The sequence below is a fragment of the Symphalangus syndactylus genome, chromosome 7 (genome assembly GCF_028878055.3).
Source record: "Symphalangus syndactylus isolate Jambi chromosome 7, NHGRI_mSymSyn1-v2.1_pri, whole genome shotgun sequence".
Lineage (NCBI taxonomy): Eukaryota > Metazoa > Chordata > Mammalia > Primates > Hylobatidae > Symphalangus > Symphalangus syndactylus.
The window spans coordinates 48,529,081-48,551,292 of record NC_072429.2 but is presented as its reverse complement, the minus strand read 5'-3'; the positions used below and the strand labels follow the sequence as shown (position 1 = coordinate 48,551,292).

At 43.0% G+C, this 22,212-nt stretch overlaps 1 protein-coding gene across 1 annotated transcript in view; it reads left to right on the top strand.

The window, feature by feature from the left end:
* KDM3B (lysine demethylase 3B) overlaps positions 1-22,212 on the top strand; it is an 88,391-nt gene that overhangs the window by 43,897 nt on the left and 22,282 nt on the right. Inside the window, exons 9-12 of the mRNA XM_055286085.1 lie at positions 755-956; positions 5,314-5,528; positions 6,993-7,145; positions 21,475-21,582. Coding sequence (XP_055142060.1) covers positions 755-956; positions 5,314-5,528; positions 6,993-7,145; positions 21,475-21,582 — 678 coding nt within the window. The remainder of the gene's footprint in view (positions 1-754; positions 957-5,313; positions 5,529-6,992; positions 7,146-21,474; positions 21,583-22,212) is intronic.

Genomic DNA, 22,212 nt, shown 5'->3' with positions numbered 1-22,212 from the left:
CCTGGTTCAGGGTAGGATTGCATCTAAACCGGCACTGTAGGAGGGGTATCTGTACCATATAATGATAATCCCCCAAAGGAGGACTCTTGATCTTCCTTGGCAGTCAGTTATTTTTGGTCAGGAACTATTTCTTTGCGTTTGTCTCATCCCTTTTTACTTCACTTTGGCCCATCCTCTTTACTTCAGAGGGGTTACTGGGAACTGGTATCCATTCCCACATAGCAGACATTTGTAGACTTGATGAAGCAGAGACAATCACCCCTCAGTTTGCTCCTCTCTGAAACCTACGTAAGGATTTTAACAGCTCTATCAAAATCCATTAACTTGTGTGGTGTGAGGTTATGGTCCAGAAGCGGGTAAAACAAAGTCTCGTGGTAAAAGCAGCTGTTTTCAATAGGAATTGCTATGTTGTGGGAGCTCAAGAGGTCCTGACGAACAGAATAGCCATATCGTGAGAGACTAGAGGCAGGTGATGGCTACAGTCTGCCTTCTTATGTTTTTCACACCCATATTCAAAGTTGTTTTGCCGTAGTGGGGCACTTCCCACAAGTTCTGCATGGTTCTTAGCTCCCAATGGAAGCTTCTTTGCTCCTTGCTTTCCCTTCCTGTCAAGGATGGACATAATGGGTACATGCCCAAGCAGGGAAAAGAGTAGCAACCCAGGTCAGGACAAATGTCTGTCCCCAAAAGAATCATGCTGTTGGTTCCTGTTTACACCTCATGACAAACTTTTCTTCTCTCTCCCTTGCCACAGTTGGCCAGTCAGTGCTGAAAGATGTAAGCAAAGTGAAGAAGCTGAAGCAATCTGGAGAGCCCTTCCTGCAGGATGGGTCATGCATCAACGTGGCACCTCATCTGCACAAGTGTCGTGAATGCCGCCTGGAGCGGTACCGGAAGTTTAAGGAACAGGAGCAAGATGATTCTACTGTAGCCTGCCGTTTCTTTCACTTCCGGAGGTACCCAAACTCCTGTTTTCCTCCTTTGCTAGTTTTCATTAGTGACACATAACTTCCACTCTTTCTCTGAGTCTATAAACATGTTTCATCATCTTGGTCTTTGCTTTCCTCAACTCCTTTGCTCTCAGCATTTGTGAAGAGGCTCTGGCATAGTAGTCACTTAGTTGTCTGGATTGTAAAATGACGTGGTTTTGTCCTTGGAGAATTAAAATTGAGCAGTGTTAGCTGCAGCTCTGTGCTATTCCCTGAGCTATTCCTAAGTTGGGTTGGTTCTGTTTGAAACCACTATTATAAGCAGAAGGACTGCATTTCATATTATGGATCTGCCTGACTGCTTATTCCTCCTCAGTGCTAGAGTAACTTGAGTCGTGTTAAAAAGACGGGGAAGTAAGATTTGGAGATAATGTGAAGCATCTTTGAAATAAGATATAACTGATGGAAATCTGGGAATATCGTCTGCTTTTACCAAACAATATCTCTTTAGTTACTTTTCTTCTGCTTGATAAACTTAGAAGGGGAGTTTCTTCTGAGTGACCTTTCAAGAATCTTTAATTTTTAAAGTAAATCCAAATGGTTTACCAACATGGTGGATTCACTTAGCAAATGTTTATTGAGCATTTAATGTGTGCCAACTGTTGTTCTGGCCATTGAATATTCAGCAGTGAACAACAAAAAAATCAAATTTCAGCCCTCAGAAGGTTTGGGGAGGCAGACAGTAAATAAGGAAAAAAGGCCAAGCATGATTACATGCCTTTAATTCCAGCACTTTGGGAGGCCGAAGCAGAAGGATCACTTGAGACCAGCATGGGCAACATAGTGAGACCTTGTCTCTACAAAAAATTTTAAAAATTAGTCAAGTGTGGTGGGATTACAGGTGTCTCTACAAAAAATTTTAAAAATTAGCCGAGTGTGGTGGAATTACACCTGTAATTCCGGCTACTCAGGAGGCTGAGGTGGGAGGATCACTTGAGCCCAGGAGGTCAAGGCTGCATTGAGCCTTGATCGTACCACTGTGCTCCAGCCTTAGAAGCAAAGCGAGGCTCTCTCTAAAAGAAAAAGAAAAAATAATAAATGATGTGTCAGCTGATAATAACTATGAGAAAAATAAAGAAAGAGGATTGAAGTGTGAGGAGGCTAGAGAGGCTACAGTTTTAAACAGGATGATCTGAGAAAGTGAGAGTTGAGGAACAGCCGGCAGGAGGTGAAGGAATACACCACACTGTGACAGGTATTCCAGACAAGTGCAATCATCGCAAAGCTGGAATATTTCTGGTGTGTCCATAAAGTTAGGTTGCTAAAATAGAATAAGCAAAGAAGGAAAAGGAGTTGAGGTGAATGCGTTAATGATGGGTCCACATTTTAAAGGGCTATTCCAAAGGCCTTGGTTTTTACTCTGATGAGAAGTCATTGGAGGCCTTGAGCTGATGAGTGACACTGATTCATGTTTAAAAAGGCCACTTTGGCCACCTTTTTGAGAATAGGTTATGTAGAGGCAAGGGCAGAAGCAGAGAAGTTAGGAGGCTGTTGGAATTATCCAAGTGAGAAATGATGGGGCTTGGACCAGAGAGAGAGTGATGGACATGATGAGAAGTAGTTGAAGATAGAGCAGATATAATTTTCTGAAGAATTAGATGTGAAGTATGAAAGAAAGGACTTAAGGATCATTCTATGTCTGGTTCTAGATATGTCTTTTGGCCTAAAAACAGGAAGAATGAGACTGCCATTTACTGATAAAGAGATTCTTTAGGGAAAAGCAGGTTTGAGGAGGAAAAGGGGGAGTTTTAACTTGGCTGTGTTAAATTTGAGACGCTTGTTAGATTTTCAAAGGAAGATACTGAGAAGGCAGCTGGAAATACAGCTCTAGAGTTAAAGGAAGGGGTCCTACCTAGAGATATAAATTTGGATATCACCAGGTATTTAAAGCTGTCAGTCTAAGTGAGATCAGAGCATAGATAAAGAAGAATAGCAGTCCAGGGACCAAACTCTGGTACTCTCCAATGTTTAGAGGTGAGAAAGGTGGAAGCAACTAGTAAAGGAGACTGAGAAAGAACAGCTAGTGAAGTAGCAGGAAAACTAGGCAGTGAGGTATCCCAGAAGACAACTAAAGAAAGTATTTCCAGGAAGGAATAATGAACTGTGTCAAATGTTGCTGACTTGGATGGGGGCGGTAGCTCACGCTTGTAATCCCAGGACTTTGGGAGGCTAAGGTTGAAGGATCACTTGAGGCCATCAGTTTGAGACCACCCTGAACAACGTAGTGAGACCGTGTCTCTACAAAAAATAATAATCATCATAATTTTTTTTTTTTTTTTTGAGATGGAGTCTTGCCCTGTTGCCCAGGCTGGAGTGCAATGGCGTGGTCTTGGCTCACTGCAACCTCCGCCTCCTGGGTTCAAGCGATTCTCCTGCCTCAGTCTCCTGAGTAGCTGGGATTATAGGCGCGCGCCACCATGCTTGGCTAATTTTTTGTATTTTTGGTAGAGACAGGGTTTCACCGTGTTAGCCAGGATGGTCTTGATCTCCTGACCTCATGATCCGCCCGCCTTGGCCTCCCAAAGTGCTGGGATTACAGGCGTGAGCCACCGCGCCCGGCCAAGTATAGACAACTCTTTAGAGGAACTTTGCCAAGCGGATAAATGGAGGGAGGGTATGGCTTGAGAGGATTTTTGTGGTAGAAATTGGAGCAAATTTATATGCTGGCAACAGTGATCTGATAGAGAAGAAAATAGATGATGTTGAAAAGAGAGGAGAGATTTAGTGGAGAAATGTCTTTGGGTTGGGGAAAAGTGATAGGATATAGCAGGAGATACTGGCCTTTGCTGGTTCAGAGCAGCAGGAAATCATACGGAATACGTGGGCCAAGTTGCATGGAAGTGTGGTAGTGTCGTGGTGGGAACTTGTGGAGGTTGTCTTCTGGCTCCTGTTTTCTCAGTGGAATAGAAAACAAGGTCCTCACGGGGGAAGTAATATTGGAGGTATGAATAGAAGGAAGGTATGAAAATAGGCTTCTAGAGGAGGGAGTGTACCAAGAAACTGTATTGTGACTGTCAGGCAATATTAAGGACTCACCTGATGTAGGTAGACATGAATTTAAAGCGTTAAAAGGCCAGGCACAGTGGCTCATGCCTATAATCCTGACACTTTGGAAGGCCGAGGTGGGCGGATCGCTTGATCCCAGGTGTTTGAAATTGGCCTGGGCAACATGGCAAGACCCTGTCTCTACGAACAGTTTTAAAAAATGAAAAATTAGGCCAGGCGCAGTGGCTCACGCCTGTAATCCCAGCATTTTAGGAGGCCAAGGCAGGCGGATCACGAGGTCGGGAGATCGAGACCATCCTGGCTTAACATGGTAAAACCCCGTCTCTACTAAAAATACAAAAACAAAATCAGCTGGGCGTGGTGGCAGGCGCCTGTAGTCCCAGCTACTGGGGAGGCTGAGGCGGTAGAATGGCGTGAACCCCGGAGGAGGCGTTTGCAGTGAGCCAAGATCGCGGCACTGCACTCCATCCTGGGTGGCAGAGCGAGACTCTGTCTCAAAAAAAAATTAAAAAATAAAAAATTAGCTGGATGTGGTGGCATGTCCCTGTAGTCCCAGCTACTTGAGAAGCTGAGGTGGCAGGATTGTTTGAGCCCAGGAGGTCAAGGCTGCAGTGCGCTGTGATGGTACCACTGTGCTCCAGCCTGGGTAACAGAACGCAACTTTGTCTCCAAAAAATAAATAAATAAATTGTTACAATGAAAGTGGCTCTGTGTTGGCCGGGAGTGGTGTGGTTCATGCCTGTAATCCCAGCACTTTGGAAGACTGAGGCAGGCGGATCTCTTGAGGTCAGTAGTTCAAGACCAGCCTGGGCAACATGGTGAAACCCTGTCTCTACTAAAAATACAACAATTAGCTGGGCATGGTGGTGTGTGCTTGTAGTCCTAGCTACTCAAGAGGCTGAGGCAGGAGAATTAATTGAACCCGGGAGGTGGAGGTTGCAGTGAGCCGAGATCATGCCACAGCACTCCAGCCTGGGTGACAGAGCAAGACTCTGTCTTAAAAAGAAAAAAAAAATTGGAAAGTGGGTCTGTGTTTTTCTCTGGTCACATTCAGCAGTATGAGTGCAGGTGTAGAACAGGTGAATGGAAAAACTAAGAGCAACTCTGGGACAGCTTTTTAAAGAATCTAGACCTACTCAATGTTATGTTAACAAGCTTTACTATTAGCAGAGAATGCATAGTGTTTTGGTCAACTGTGGTGAAAATTCTTAGTCTGATTCCTGTTGTCTCATTTTACTTCTGTTTAGGTCCCAGGAGTTTAGGTGTGTGTTAGTTTGCATTGCTACTGCGATTTACCATGTATTTGATCATGTCTCAGGTTGATCTTCACTCGAAAGGGGGTACTCCGTGTGGAGGGGTTTCTAAGCCCCCAGCAAAGTGACCCTGATGCCATGAACCTGTGGATTCCCTCTTCCTCCCTAGCAGAAGGGATAGATCTAGAGACCTCAAAATACATCTTGGCCAATGTTGGGGACCAGTTCTGCCAGCTCGTAATGTCTGAGAAGGAGGCCATGATGATGGTGGAACCACACCGTAAGTCACCTTCTCACTTGTCTTCCAGGTGCTCCTAGTGAAAAACTTTTACTTTCTTTCACTTAATGGGAAGACTGGGGACAGTGGCAGATAGCATTTTCTGTGAATGAATTAAGACCAATAAGACTTCTCTTTGTAGCAACCTGTCGTTGAGACCTTAACTATATCCAGCAGACCTCATTGTTTCAGTCTTTGGCAATTAACAAACCAAAAACTCTTTCTCTGCTTGCCTTTCGTTTTTGTAGCACAGCAGCCATAACATCCACTTAAATTCCCATTTGAGTTTCCCTCTCTCTGAATATTTTCAGTTTGCTTTGAACCAATTTGTATTAATAAGCTCTATGGTTTGTAAATAGATGGTGTGCTACTAGGTGCCATGTTTCATACCTAGAACCCACATTATTCATACATTTCAAATATTTCCATGTCTGTAAGATACTATGCCCTATTTTCCAGAGTAAGAAAAGTTATACTGTGAAATTATATCCTAAATTTCTTTTTTTTTTTTTTTTTTGAGACAGAGTCTCACTCTGTCGCCCAGGCTGGAGTGCAGTGGCGCAATCTCGGCTCACTGCAACCTCCACCTCCTGGGTTCATGCCATTCTCCTGCCTCAGCCTCCTGAGTAGCTGGGACTACAGGCACCCACCACCAAGCCCAGCTAATTTTTTGTGTTTTTAGTAGGGACAGGGTTTCGCCATGTTAGCCAGGATGGTCTCGATCTCCTGACCTCATGATCCGCCCGCCTCAGCCTTCCAAAGTGCTGGGGTTACAGGCATGAGCCGCCGCGCGCAGCCCTATATCCTAAATTTCAAGAGAGAAATACTCTTATTTTTAAACTCCCCCAATTAAAAATTTTTCAATTCTGGCTGGGCGCAGTGGCTCATGCCTGTAATCCCAGCACTTTGGGAGGCAGAGGCAGGCAGATCACGCGGTCAGGAGTTCGAGATCAGCCTGGCCAATATGGTGAAACCCCGTCTCTACTAAAAATACAAAAATTAGCTAGGCTTGGTGGTGGGTGCCTTTAATCCCAGCTACTCGGGAGGCTGAGGCAGGAGAATGGTGTGAACCCGGGAGGTGGAGCTTGCAGTGAGCCGAGATCGCGCCACTGCACTCCAGCCTGGTCGACAAAGTGAGACTCCATCTCAAAAAAAAAAAAAAATTTTTTTTACAATTCCTTAAGTGATAACATGTGGCAGTAATTCCTTTTTGACAATAGGTTATATCCTGGTATTACCATGAGCCCTTGAAATACCATTATATTATAAATAAGTTGTACAGTCAGTTTGTTCAGAAATACTAGAAATTATTGTATTTAGTTTCTCCTACAATTATAGAAACACAGACTTTATGAATCTTTGAGTTTTATTGCTGAACAAAATAGCTTGAGTAGGGATCAGTGAGTCTGGGGTCTTTTGCTGTTGGTCAGGATGATCAATGCCAATTCTGTTTCCTCTTTCCACCAGAGAAAGTGGCATGGAAGCGAGCTGTGCGTGGTGTACGGGAGATGTGTGATGTTTGCGAAACAACTCTCTTCAACATCCACTGGGTTTGTCGCAAATGTGGATTTGGGGTCTGCCTTGACTGTTACCGGCTCAGGAAAAGCCGGCCACGCAGTGGTAAGTAAACATTGTCCTGTGCAGTTCGAAAGGTAACCTGGAGGTATGTCCTTGGTGTTGTGGGATTTGAAAATTGAGGCAGGAATGGCCTTATGCCTCTCTTTAGCTACTTGGCTTCATTCAACTTTGTTGTATTTTAAGACCTTAAAATGGCAAATACTTAGCCTAGGAAGGCTGAAACAAGACAAGAAGGATTATTCTTAATTTTTCCTTGTTTTTTTTTTTTTTTTTTGAGACAGAGTCTCGCTGTCGCCCAGGCTGGAGTGCAGTGGCGCGATCTCGGCTCACTGCAGGCTCCGCGCCCCGGGGTTCACGCCATTCTCCTGCCTCAGCCTCCCGAGTAGCTGGGACTACAGGCGCCCACCACCTCGCCCGGCTAATTTTTTGTATTTTTAGTAGAGACAGGGTTTCACTGTTAGCCAGGATGGTCTCGATCTCCTGACCTCGTGATCCACCCGCCTCGGCCTTCCAAAGTGCTGGGATTACAGGCGTGAGCCACTGCGCCCGGCCTGTTTTTTGTTTTTTTTTTAAGGCAGGTTCTCGCTCTGTCGCCCAGGTTGGAGCCCAGCAGCACAATCATGGCTTACTGCACCCTTGACCTCCTAGGCTCAAGTGATCCTCCTCGACCTCTCAGAGTGCTGGGAATCACAGGCGTGAGCCACTGTACCTGTGTTTTTTTTTTTTTAAATAACTATTGAGATATAATTCACATGCCATAAAATTCACCTCTTTTAATGTGTACAAGGCTTAGTGTGGTGGCTCATGCCTGTAATTCCAGCACTTTGAGAGGAAGATAGGAGGATCATTTGAGGCCAGGGGTTTGAGACCACTCTGGGTAACACAGCAAGACCCCATCTCTACAAAATAGAACGAAATTAGCTAACTAGATATGGTGGCACATGCTTGTAGTCATAGCTATTCAGGAGGCTGAGGCAGGAGGATCACCTGAGCTCAGAGTTTGAGGTTATAGTGAGCTGTGATCATACCACTGCACTCCAGCCTGGGCAACAGAGTGAGACCTATCTAAAAATCAATTAATTAATTAATTAAAGTAAATCTACAAGGTTGTAGAGCCATTATCTAATTCCATTTTCATCACCCCACACCCCACCTAACAACCCATACCTATTATCAGTCACTCTCGATTCCTCCTCAGACCTCGGCATCCACTAGTCCACTTTTTTCTCTTTTTTTTTTTAGACTAATGCCATTTTAACAAGTAGTCTGCTTTTTGTCTCTGTAGATTTGCCTATTCTGGACATGTCATAAAAATAGAATCGGCCAGGCGCCATGGCTCACGCCTGTAATCCCAGCACTTTGGGAGGCCAAGGCAGGCAGATCACAAGGTCTGGAGTTCGAGACCAGCCTGGCCAATATGGTGAAACCCTGTCTCTACTAAAAATACAAAAATTAGCTGAGCATGGTGGCATGTGGCTGTAATCCCAGCTACTCAAGAGGCTGAGGCAGGAGAATCGCTTGAACCCAGGAGACGGAGGTTGCAGTGAGCTGAGATCACACTGCTGCACTCCAACCTGGGCAACAGAACAAGACTTCATCTAAAAAAAAAAAAAAACAAAAAAAATATCATACACTATTGTGTCTAGTCTAGTGCATTGCTAAGTAACTTGCTAAACAGTTTGATTCTTCCAAGGCTTGCTTTACACTTTGTTATGTCTTCTGTGACTAGCCCTTTTCACTTAGTGTAATGTTTTAAAGTTTCATCTGTGTTTTAGCACATGTGAACCATTCATTCCTTTGCATTGCCAAATAATACTCCTTTTTTGGATATACTACGTTTTGTTTATTCACCAGTTGATAGACTTTTGGGTTGCCTCCGCATTTGGCCATTATGAATAGTGCTACTGTGAACATTTGTGTACAGTTTTTTTGTGTGAACGTATGGTCGCATTTCTCTTGAGTATATATATATATGTAGGAGTGGAATTGGCTAGGGCATATGACAATTCTACTTTTAACCTTTTGAGGAACTGCCAGACTATATTCTGAAGTAGCTGCACTATTTTACAATCCCACCAGTAATGTATGAGGGAATTTTCCACATTCTTGCCAATACTTGTCCTTTGTCTTTTTTGTTATAGCCATCACAGTGGCTGTGAAGTAGTATCTGATTGTGTCGTTTTGATTTGATTTCCCCGGTGACTAATGATGTTGAGTATGCTTTTTTTTTATTTTCTTTTCTTTTTTTTTTTTTTTTTTGTTGTTGTTGTTTTTAAGAAAGGGTCTCGCTTTGTCACTCAGGCTGGAGTGCAGTGGCATCATCATGGCTCATTGCAGCCTCAACCTCCTGGGCCCAAGCAGTTCTCCCACCTAAGCCTCCTGCATAGCTGGGACTGCAGGCATGTGCTACCATGCCCAGCTAATTTTTTTTGGTAGAGATGGAGTCTCACTACATTGCCCAGTCTGGTCACTAATTCCCAGGCTCAAGTGATCCTCCTGCCTTGGCCTCCCAAACTGCTGGAATTATAGGTGTGAATCACTGTGCCTAGCCATTTGTTTATTTTCTTAGGAAAAATGTCTATTCAAATTATTTGCTGCCTTTGGTTCTTGCTTTATCTTATTACATGCCAGAAACCCTCCTTGCCCCTTGACTTTTTCATTCTTCCCTCTTCGGAGGTGCAATATCACCATTGTACAGTGGTTTAGAGTTTAGCCTACTGTGATGTGACACCTATTTCTACCTCTTATTGTACCAACTATTATATCTTGGGCTAGTTACTTAATCCTGCAGAGCCTCAATTTTCTTGTCTGTGAAACAAAGATATCAGTACTTCCCTCACAGCTTTGTTGTTTTGAATGAGGTGTTGTATGTAATGTGGTTAGAATAGGACCTGACACCCACCAGGTATTCCATTATTGTTAGCTGCTAGAGTATTCTGCTCCTGTCCATGAAAGATTAACTGCCACAGGAATTGCCCTCCTGCCATAAACAATGAGAAGACAAGATAAAATACATGAAACCACAGTTTTTGACATTGAACAACAGGCAACATGGGACTGTTATCTCTAAGAGAAGGGAAAAAAACAAGGTGATCACTACAGTTGCCCTGGCTTACTGCTTAGGCACAGTTTCTAGGCTATAGCAAGGCGGAAAGAGAACCAAAACAGAAACTGGCAACCTTACTGACTAGAGACAGAGATGACAGTCTGAGAAGAGTAAGGCAAAGTGCTAAAAAGGCTGGAACTCTCTACAGAGAGAGCCCCTCGGTTTTTTGCCTATATAGTAATCTGTGCATGAATGAGATGAAACTCCTCAAAGCCCAAGATGGAACCTTCAGAAAGCAGTTGACTGAATAATTCACAAAATTTATGATTTGTATTCCCACCAGCCAGTGTGAAGAGTAGTGGGACTAATTTAGTCTCAGAATAAAAACTATTCTGGAGCCTCCATAACAAAGTATAAAGCAAGCCTTGGAAGAAGCAAACTGATTAGCAAGTTACTTAATTGTGCACCACACTAACACCAAATATCCTTTAAAGGAATATTTAAAGGAGCACCCTTCAAACAAAACCCATTACCCAGAAAAGTCACAAAGCCTTGCATTTAATCAGTAATTATCAAGTGTGCAAAAATACCAACTTTTACATGACCAGTAAGCTGAGGACGGATAATCAATCAATAGGAAAAAAACCCAGAATGACAGTGATAATAGAATAGAAAAGAACCGGCCTGGCACAGTGGCTCATGCCTGTAATCTCAGCACTTTGGGAGGCCCAGGCAGGTCGATCACCTGAGGTCAGGAGTTCGAGACCAGCCTGGCCAACATGGTGAAGCCCTGTCTCCACGAAAAATAGAAAAAATTAGCCAGCGATGGTGGCAGGTGCCTGTAATCCCAGCTACTCTGGAGGCTGAGGCAGGAGAATCACTTGGGGAGGCAGAGGTTGCAGCGAGCCAAGATCGTGCAATTGCACTCCAGCCTGGGCAACAAGAGCGAAACTGTCTCAAAAAAAAGAATAGAAAAGAACCTTAACCCAGGTATGGTGGCTCACCCCTGCAATCCCAGCACTTTGGGAGGCTGAGGCAGGAGGATCACTTAAACCCAGGAGTTCAATTCCAGCCTAGGCAATATAGCAAGACCCCATCTCAACCAAAAAAAAAAAAAAAGAACTTTAATGTAGCTACTATACATCTTATAAATATGATTAAGAATTTAAAGAAATATATGATGTGATGAGGAGAGAAAAAGAAGATATATAAAAGCCCAAATGAAAACTTCTAGAGATGAAAAATATCTCAGGTATTTACACCAGATGAGATTAACAGCAGATTAGATAATGTAGAAGAAAAAAAAAAAGACTAAACTTGTGGACATGACAGAAGAAGCTATCTAAAACAAAGTACAGAGAAAAATGACCTACATTTATTAATTGAAGAATGCCTTGTAGAGCTTCAGGAAATATCAGGTGGTCTACCAAACATACAAGTAGAGTTTCAGAAAAAGTGGGAGAGCAGAGGCAGAAAAAATATTTAAATCAAAAAATTTCCAGATTTGGTGAAAATTATGTAAACACAAAATTAACAAACTCCAAACAGTAGAAACATCAAGAAAACCACACCAAAGCACATTTTGTGTATAGAGTAACAAAGATAAGAATGACAGCCTGGCCGGGCGCCGTGGCTCATGCCTGTAATCCCAGCATTCTGGGAGGCCGAGGTGGGCGGATCACCTGAGGTCGGGAGTTCAAGACCAACCTGGCCAACATGGTGAAATCTTGTCTCTACTAAAAATACAAAATTAGCCGGGTGTGGTGGCACATGCCTGTGGACCCAGCTACTCGGGAGGCTGAGGCAGGAGAATCACTTGAACCTGGGAAGCCGAGGTTGTGGTGAGCCGAGGTCGTGCCATTGCACTTCACCCTGGGCAGCAAGAGCAAAACTCCATCTAAAAAAAAAAAAAAAAAAAAAAAAGAATGACAGCCAATTTGCAATTTGTCAGAAGTCCTATAGGCCAGAAGACAACAGAAAACAATGGAATGAACTTTTTTGTTTTGTTTTGCTTTTTCTTTTTTTTCTTGAGATGGAGTCTGACTGTCTCCCAGGCTGGAGTGCAGGGGTGCGATCTCTGTTCACTACAACCTCCTCTTCGCGAGTTCAAGCTGTTCTTCTGCCTCAGCCCCTTCAAGTAGCTGGGATTACAGGCATGTGCCACCATGCCCTGCTAGTTTTTGTGAGTTTTTCTGTATTTTTAGTAGAGACAGGGTTTCGCCATGTTAATTAATCAGGCTGGTCTCAAACTCCTGACCTCAGGTGTTCTGCCCATCTCAGCCTCCCAAAGTGCTGGGATTACAGGCGTGAGCCACCGTGCCCGGCCTACAAATTTTTTTTTTTTTTTTTTTTGAGATGGAGTGTCACACTGTCAACCAGGCTGGAGTGCGGTGGTACAATCTCGGCTCGCTGCAACCTCTGTCTCCCAGGTTCAAGTGATTCTCCTGCCTCAGCCTCCCAAGTAGCTGGGGTTACAGGTTCCTGCCACCATGCCTGGCTAATTTTTGTATTTTTAGTAGCGATGGGGTTTCACTATGTTTGCAGGCTGGTCTTGAACTCCTGATCTCGTGATCCACCCGCCCCAGCCTCCCAAAGTGCTAGGATTACAGGCGTGAGCCACCATGGCCCACCACAAATATTTTTTAAAAGTAGCCGGGCATGGTGACACATGCCTGTGGTCGCAGCTACTTGGGAGGTTGAGGTGGGAGGATCACTTGAGATGAGAGGTTTAGGCCGCAGTGAGCCATCATCACTTCACTGCACTCTAGCATAGGCAACAGAGTGAGACTCTGTCTTACCAAAGAAAAAAAAAAAACGAGTGACCATTCCAGCAGCTTTTCTCAAACCAAGAAAAGCTGATCGAATGCACCACCAGCAGATCCACACGATAATAAAGTTAAAGGTAGTATTCAGGCAAAAGAAAATGATATGGAAATCAGAACTTACACAAAGTAATGAAGAACATCCTACATGGTATATATGAGTAAATATAAAAGATCTCTTTTTCTCATTTATAATCCTTTTGAAAGTTAATTGTTTAAAAGCAAAAATAGTAACTATATTTTGGGGTTTATACTATATGTAAAATTCAAATATATAATAGCAGCACAGAGGAAAAGAGGGAAAAATGGAAGTATAGTTTTGTAAGGATCTTACACTGTATGTAAAGTGAAATTAATATTTGAAGATAGACTCTGATAAGTTGAAGATTAATAATGAAAATGCTAAAGCAACCACTTAAAAACAAAGAAATATAGCTAATAAGTCCAAAATGGAAAACAAAATCAAATCACAAAAAATATGTAAGTAGCTCAAAAGAAGGCAGGAAAAATGAAACCAAAAAGAAATGGGACTGGCTAGGTTCGGTGGCTCACACCTGCAATCCCAATACTTTGAGAAGTCAAGATGGGGATTACTGAGGCCAGGAATTCAAGACCAGCCTAGGCAACATAGCAAAACTCCCATCTCTACAAAAAATTTAAAAATTAGCTGGGCATGGTGGCACACACCTGTGGTCCCAACTACTCAGAGGCTGATGGGAGAGGATCACCTGAGCCCAGAAGGTTGAGGCTGTAGTGAGCCATGATGGCACCACTGCATTCCAGCCTGGGTGACAGAGTGCCGCCCTGTCTCAAAAAAAGAAAAGTTAAGGTCAGGCACAGTGGCTCACGCCTGTAATCCCAGCACTTTGGGAGGCTGAGGCAGGTGGATCACCTGAGGTCAGGAGTTTGAGAACAGCCTGGCCAACACGGTGAAACCCTGTCTCTACTAAAAATACAAAAAAAAATTAGCTGAGTGTGGTGGCGGGCACCTGTAGACCTAGCTACTCAGGAGGCTGAGGCAGGAGAATCACTTAGGTGGAGGTTGCAGTGAGCTGAGGTCGCGACATTGCACTCTAGCCTAGGCAACAAGAGTGAAACTCTGTCTCAATAAAAAAAAAGAAAGAAAAGTTAAACAATTAACTTTTTAAAAGAGTATAAATGAGAAAAAGATATTTTATATGTGCTAATCTTCTGCCTACATGATAAAAAAAAGAAGGTACAGTTTACCAATGAGAGAATGAGAGATGCAGGCACAGTGGCGTGTGCCTATACTCTCATCTACTTGAGAGTCTTAGGTGGGAGGATCACTTGAATCCAGGAGTTTGAGACCAGCAGGGGAACATAGTGAGACCCTATCTCTTTAATAATAATAATAAAAAAAGAATGTGAGGACCTCAATACAGATCTTTTAGACATTAAAAGGATAAGTAAAATTATGAACATTATTATGCCAATAAATTTTTTTTTTTTTTTTTGAGACAGTATCTATCTCTGTCGCCCAGGCTGGAGTGCAGTGGCACGATCTCAGCCCACTGCAACCTCCATCTCCTGGGTTCAAGCGATTCTCCTGCCTCAGCCTCCCAAGTGGCTGGGATTACAGGTGCATGCCACCAAACCTAGTTAATTTTTGTATTTTTAGCAGAGATGGAGTTTTAGCATGTTGGTCAGGCTGGTTTCGAACTCCTGACCTCAGGCGACCTGCCTTCCTCAGCCTCCCAAAGTGCTGGGATTACAGGTGTGAGCCACCACGCCCAGTCTATGCCAATAACTTTTACAGCTTAGATATAATGGACAAATTCCATGAAAAACACAAATCATCAAAATTCCCTTGAGAACAAATAGAGAACCTAAATAACTTTACATTAAGAACTTGGTCTTTTCCTCTTGGAAGTCCCCTCTCTCTCACTAGAGAGAGAGCTGTTTTCCTTTCTTTTTCTTTCTCTTTCTTTCACCTGTTAAATCTCCACTCCTAAATTCCTCATGTGTGTCCGTGTCCAAAATTTTCCTGGCACGAGATGATGAACCTCAGGTATTTACCCCAGACATTGTAGCTGCTTCATACTGGGGACCTCGTCCCAGATACCAAGGTACAGCATTCATCAAAACACAACATCTGGTGGAGGTAAACCAGTGTTAAAACCCATCGGAATGGCTAACAGCAATCAAACTCCAAATGGTGCTGCAGACAGAACCACACATGGACATGCCTTTCTTCCGAGTACTCTTAGATCGGCCCCAGGAGGAGCCCTACCTGCTGTTCCCCACACAACACCTTTTTTCAGCAGGAAGTAGCCAGAAAGAGTCCTCGTCCAACAGCCCCTAATAGTAGTTAGGGTTACCACTCCAGAGAGGGGAATGATACAGGTGTTAAGAAGAAATTACTTAGGCGGATACTGAGGGTACAGAAGTCCTTGGTAAGGTTTTCCATTTAATGAAAAGCAGCCCCAAATTATTTTCTTTCTAACAAAGAGCAGCCTGTAAAATTCAGTTGCAGACATAGATGTTAGCAGTTATGAAATCATGTTCAAGATGGGAGCTTCATCTTCCCTTCTCTTTGTCAACCACATGTACAGTAAGGAGCAGACAAGATGGCACCAGCCAAGGGGAAAGTTAATTTGCATAGTAACATTAGGGTGGGGTAGCCAGCCTTCCCCTAAAGCTATGTAAACATCATACCTGATTGAACCGATCTGTAATCCCTGTGTAAATCAGACACCGCCTCCTCAAGCCTGAGTAAAATCCAGCACATCTGCCCCACCAGTTGGTCTTTTCCTCTTGGGAGTCCCCTCTCTCTCACTAGAGAGAGCTGTTTTTCTTTCTCTTTCTTTCTTTTTTTTTTTTTGCCTATTAAACCTTTGCTCCTACACTCCTTAAAAAAAAGAAAGAAAGAAATTGAATTTGTAGTTTCAACAAAGAAAACTTAAGGTCTAGATGGTGGCCTTACTAGTAAATTATAGCAAGCATTTAAGGGGAAATAATACCGATTATACACACAGTCTTTCAGAAAATAGGAGGAAACACTTACCAGCTTGTTTTATGAAGCCAGCATTATACTAATATCAAAACCAAATAAAGACATGGGAAGCATAGAAAGTTACAGCCCCAGTATCGGTCATGAACATAGATGTAAAAATATTTTATAAAACTTTAGCAAGTTTAAGTCAAGAGATACATAAAAAGAAAAGAATAATACATCATGAACAAATGGGGTTCACTTGAAAATCAATGCAGTCCACTATATTAGTAGACTAAAAAATAACCACATGATCTCAAGATATAGCATAAAAATCATTTGTCTAAATTATCAAAAACCTAGGCTATGCATTCTCATCAGGTGAAAATTGGCTCTTGCTTGGGAGGGAGAATCTAAAATGTTAATTTTTTGTGCCCTTTCAGGGGGTCATAATACATAAACAGATATACAGTATATCTGGTATTAAAATTTCTTGGGTGGAGAGCACAATGACCACAAAACGAAGTCTGAAAAGGCTGTTTGGAGAATGATAATGAAATAATGTTTGAAAAACACAACTATGTATAAGTAGAATATCATGTAATATGAAAGATTGACTTCTTCCTCTTAGGTTCAGGAACAAAGCAAGGATGTCTGCTTTTGTAACTTCTGTTCAGTATTTTACTGGAGTTAGTGGTCAGTATGAAGAAACAAAAGGGAAAAAGGGGAAAAGGAAAACAAAAGAGACATACAGGTTGGAAAGAGGTAAAATGGTTTTTATTCTCAGACAACATGATCATCTGTAGAAATCCAGAGATCTACAAAAACGCTAAAATTATAATGAGTTTTTTTCAATATTACATGATACAAAGTCAACATACAAAGATCAATTATTTTTCTGTATGATAGCAATGAACAATTAGAAATTGAAATGTAATGGGAGGTTGAACCAGGAGAATTCCTTGAGCCTGGGAGGTGGAAGCTTCAGTGAGCCAAGATCGCACCGCAGTGTTACTTACAATAGCATCATAAAATCATGAAGTGCTTAGGGACAAATTTAGCCAATACCTACAAGACACATACACTGAAGACTACAACATATTACTGAGAGAAATTAAAGAATACCTAAATAAATGAAGAGATATACCACATTTGTGGATCCAAAGATTGAATATGGGCTGCGTGTGGTGGCTCATGTCTGTAATCCTAGCACTTTGGGAAGCTGAAGTGGGAGAATCACTTGAGGCCAGGAGTTTGAGACCAGGCTGGGCAACACAGCAAGATCCCATCTCTACAAAAAAATTGTTAAAAGATAAAGAAAAAATAATAATAATGAAAAATAGGCCGGGTGCCGTGGCTCACTCACACCTGTAATCCCAGCGCTTTGGGAGGCCGAGGCAGGCGGATCACCTGAGGTCGGGAGTTCGAGACCAGCCTGACCAACATAGAGAAACCCTGTCTCTACTAAAAATACAAAATTAGCCAGGCATGGTGGCACATGCCTGTAATCCCACCTCCTCGGGAGGCTGAGGCAGGAGAATCGCTTGAACCCGGGAGGCAGAGGTTGCGGTGAGCTGAGATTGTGCCATTGCACTCTAGCCTGGGCAATGGGCGAAACTCCGTCTTAAAAGAAAAAAAAAAAGTAAAGAACAATAGAGGGTGGAATACTAAGATGTCACTTCTTCTAAATTGATAGGTAATTAAATGCAATTCCAAATCAAAGTCTCAGTAGGCCATTTTGTAGAAATTGACAAGATGGTTCTGAAATGTATGTGAAATACAGAGGATCTAGAATACCCAAAACAATTTTGAAATAGATTCAAGTTGGAGGACTTGTACTACATTTCAGGAATTAATATTAAAGCTACAGTAATTAAGACACTGTGGTAAGGGAACAGAAAACAATCTAGAAGTAAACCCACACATATATAATCAATTGTGACAAAGGTGCCAAGGTAGTTCAGTGGGAGAAAGGATAGCCCTTTCAACAAATGGTACTGGAACAATTGTATATCCATATTCCAAAAAAAAAAGAGGAACCTCTGTCTTTACCTCCCACCATATACAAAATATTAACTCTTAAGTGGACCATAGGCCTAAACGTAAAAGCTAAAACTAAAACTTCTAGAAAGAAATAAAATATTTGTATCCTTGCACTAAAGAAATATTTCTTAGATAGAACACAATGCAAATGAAAAATATAAAAGTTTATTTTTTATTCCTTTAATTTTTTTTTTTTTTTTTCTGAGATGAAGTCTCGTCCTGTTGCCCAGGCTGGAGTGCAGTGGTGCAATCTTAGCTCACTGCAGCTTCCACCTCCCAAGATGAAGCGATCCTCCTGCCTCAGCCTCCTGAGCAGCCGGGATTACGGGTTCCTGCCACCACCCCCAGCTAGTTTTTTTTGTATTTTTAGTAGAGACAGGGTTTCACCATGTTGGCCAGGCTTGTGTCCAGCCTAATATAAAAGTTTAAAACTTTACCTTTTCAGAAGACACGTAAAGGCTGGGCACGGTGGCTCATGCCTGTAATCCCAGCACTTTGGGAGGCCGAGGCAGGTGGATCACCTGAGGTCAGGAGCTCAAGACCAGCCTGGCCAACATGGTGAAACCCTATCTCTACTAAAAATACAAAGAATTAGCTGGGCGTGGTGGCAGGCACCTGTAATCTGAGCTGCTTGGGAGGCTAAGGCAGGAGGATCGCTTGAACCCAGGAAGCGGAGGTTGCAATGAGCCGAGATTGCACCACTGCACTCCAGCCTGGGCAAAAGAGTGAGACCCCATCTCCAAAAAAAAAAAAAGACACGTTTAAGAAAATGAAAATAGCCTAGGCACAGTGGCTTATAACCTGTAATCCCAACAGTTACGGAGGCCAAGGCAGTGGGATTGCTTGAGCCCAGGAGTTCAAGACCAGCCTAGGCAACACGGAGACCTCATCTCTACAACAAATTAGCGAGATGTGGTGGCTTTCACCTGTGGTTCCAGCTACTCAGGAGGCTGAGGTGGGAGAATTATTTAACCCTGGGAGGTTGAGGCTGCAGTGAGCCATGATCATGTCATTACACTCCAGCCTGAGTGACAGAGTAAGACCCTGTTTCCAAAAAGAAAATGAAAAGCTGCTGTGCATAGTGGTGTACACGTATAATCCCAGCTACCTGGGAGGCTGAGACAGAAGGATCGCTAGAGTCCAGCAGGAGTTTGACACCAGCCTGGGCAAACAAGCCCGTTTTTTTGTTATTGTTGTTCTGTTTTGGTTTGGTTTTGTAGAAATGAGGTCTCACTGTGTTGCCCATCCTGATCTTTAACTCTTACGCTCAAGCGATTCTTCCACATTGGCCTCCCAAAGTGCTACAGATGTGAGCCACCATGCCAGCCCAAGCTAGTTTTAAAAAGGTTTGAACAGATACGTCACCAAAAAAGATAGATCGATGGCAGGTAAGTACATGGGAAAAATTGTAATTAATTTGGGAAATACAAATTAAAACCATAATGAGAAATTATTATGTCCACTAGAATGGCTAAAATTCATTAAACTGACAGTATTGGCCAGGCGTGGTGGCTCATACCTGTAATCTCAGCACTTTGGGAGGCCGACACGGGTGGATCACAAGATCAGAAGATTGAGACCATCCTGGCTAACATTGAACCCGTCTCTATGAAAAACACAAAAAATTAGTTGGGCATAGTGGCACACGCCTGTAGTCTCAGCTACTCAGGAGGCAGAGGCAGGAGAACTGCTTGAACCGGGGAGGCAGTGGTTGCAGTGAGCCGAGATCACACCACTGCACTCCAGCCTGGGCGACAAAGTGAGACTCCATCTCAAAAAAAAAAAAAAAAGAAAACCGGACAGTATCAAGTATTATCAAGGATGTAGAAGAAGTAGACCTCTTAAATATTGCTGGTAGGAATGCAGATTGGTACCATCACTTTGGAAAGCAATAAGGTCATTTCTTACAAAGTTATAAAGCTAAAATTTACCATATGACCTGGCATCCCACTGCTAGGTATTTACAAGAGAAATAAAAACATTTCCACAAAAAGACCTATACATGAATGCTTATAGCTGCTTTATTTATTTTTTTGTTTTTTTGTTTTTTGTTTTTGAGACAGAGTCTCTTTCTGTTGCCCAGGCTGGACTGCAATGGAGCAATCTCTGCTCACTGCAGCCTCCGCCTCCCAGGCTCAAACAATCCTCCTACCTCAGCCTCCCAAGTAGCTGGGACCACAGGTATGCGCCACCATGCTTGGCTAATTTTTTTTTTTTTTTTTTTTGCCATGTTGCCCAGGCTGGTCTCAAACTCCCAGGTTCAAGTTCCTGAGCCCACCTCTGCCTCCCAAAGTGTTGGTATTACAGGTGTGAGCCACTGCGCCCAGCCGTGTAGCAGCTTTATAATAGCCAAAAACCGGCTGATGAATAGATGAACAAGTTATGGTACATTCATGCCATGGAATACTACTCAGCTATACAAAGGAATGAATTACTAATACACACAACAATATAGATGACTCAAAAGCATTATGCTAAGTGAAAGAAACCCAACACAAAGACTGCATCCTACATGCTTCCATTTATATGAAATTTTTGAAAAGCAAAATTTTTTTTTTTTTGAGATGGAATCTCGCTCTGTCACCCAGGCTGGAGTACAGTGGCGCAGTCTCGGCTCACTGCAAGCTCCGCCTCCCGGGTTCACGCCGTTCTCCTGCCTCAGCCTCCCGAGTAGCTGGGACCACAGGCGCCCACCACCACACCTGGCTAATTTTTTGTATTTTTAGTAGAGACGGGGTTTCACCGTGTTAGCCAGGATAGTCTCGATCTCCTGACCTCATGATCCGCCCGCCTCAGCCTCCCAAAGTGCTGGGATTACAGGCTTGAGCCACTGCGCCCAGCCAATAGCAAAACTTTAGTATTATAAAGTTGATCACTGATGGCCAGGGCTTAAGGGAAGAGAATTGACTGCCAAGAGACTGAGAGAACTTTTGGAGATGGAATAGAAAGGTTCTGTGTCATGATTGTGGTAGTTGTTCATTCAGTTTCTCTAAACTCACTGAAGTAAACACTTTAAATTGCTGGATTTATTCTTTATAAATTATACCTTAGGTTGGGCACAGTGACTCATGCCTGTAATCCCAGCACTTTGGGAAGCCAAGGCAGGCCCAGGAACTTGAGCCCAGGAGTTGGAGACCAGCCTGGGCCACATGGCGAAACTCCGTCTCTACAAAAAAATACAAACATCAGTCGGGAGTGATGGTGCACTCCCGTAGTCCTAGCTACTCTGCAGGCTAGGGTGGGAGGATGGCTTGAGCCGGAGAGGTGGAGGTTGCGGTGAGCCATGATCAAGCCACTAGACTCCAGCATGGATAATAGAGGCAAACCTTGTCTCAAAAATAAATAAATAAATAAAATCTCAGTAAAGCAGAGGCTTTCTGTTTTTTTAAGTTAGCTGTTATCTCCTTCGGCCCTGAGAAAATTGGCCTTTGCGGTTATGAAACTCCCATTCACTGAGAAGGATCCATTTTTTTGACCCTTATAAAAGTGAAATCATTTCTATTTCAGAGACAGAAGAGATGGGTGATGAAGAAGTTTTCTCCTGGTTGAAGTGTGCAAAGGGACAGTCCCACGAACCAGAGAATCTCATGCCCACACAAATTATTCCTGGCACAGGTAAGGAAATTCCTTTTTTAGATTTGGTGGAAGAAATGTTTTTAGTTGAGATAGCCATACACCATAAAATATTTTGAAATGATTTAGCCTCATTTTTTCTTTTAAGCATCATCAGATTTCTCTGAGAATTTGGATCTTGATTATTATTATTATTATTATCATTACTATTATTATTATTGAAGAGACCGTCTGCTCTGTCACCCAGGCTGGAGTGCAGTGGTGTGGTCATAGCTTACTGCAGCCTTGAACTCCTGGCCTCAAGTGATCCTCCCACCTCAGCCTGCCAAGTAGCTAGTACTACAGGCATGCACCACTACACCTGGCTTATTATTTAATTTAATTTTTTTTTTTTTCAGAGATGGGGTCCCAATATGTTGCACAGGCTGGTCTTGAACTCCTGGCCTCAAATGACCCTCCCACCTTGGCCTCCCAAAGTGCTGAGAGTATAACCGTGAGCCACTGTGCTCAGCCAAATTTGGATCTTTAGATATGTGTTAGTGTGCACGTGGCCACTGCACATACTGCTCCCGATTTCTGGTCAGAGGACCTGGTCTTGTTTCCAGATATCATTTCACATTCCTGTAGTTGGCTGGACCAGAATGAAAAAGCCAGTGCCTAGGCTTTCAGAAA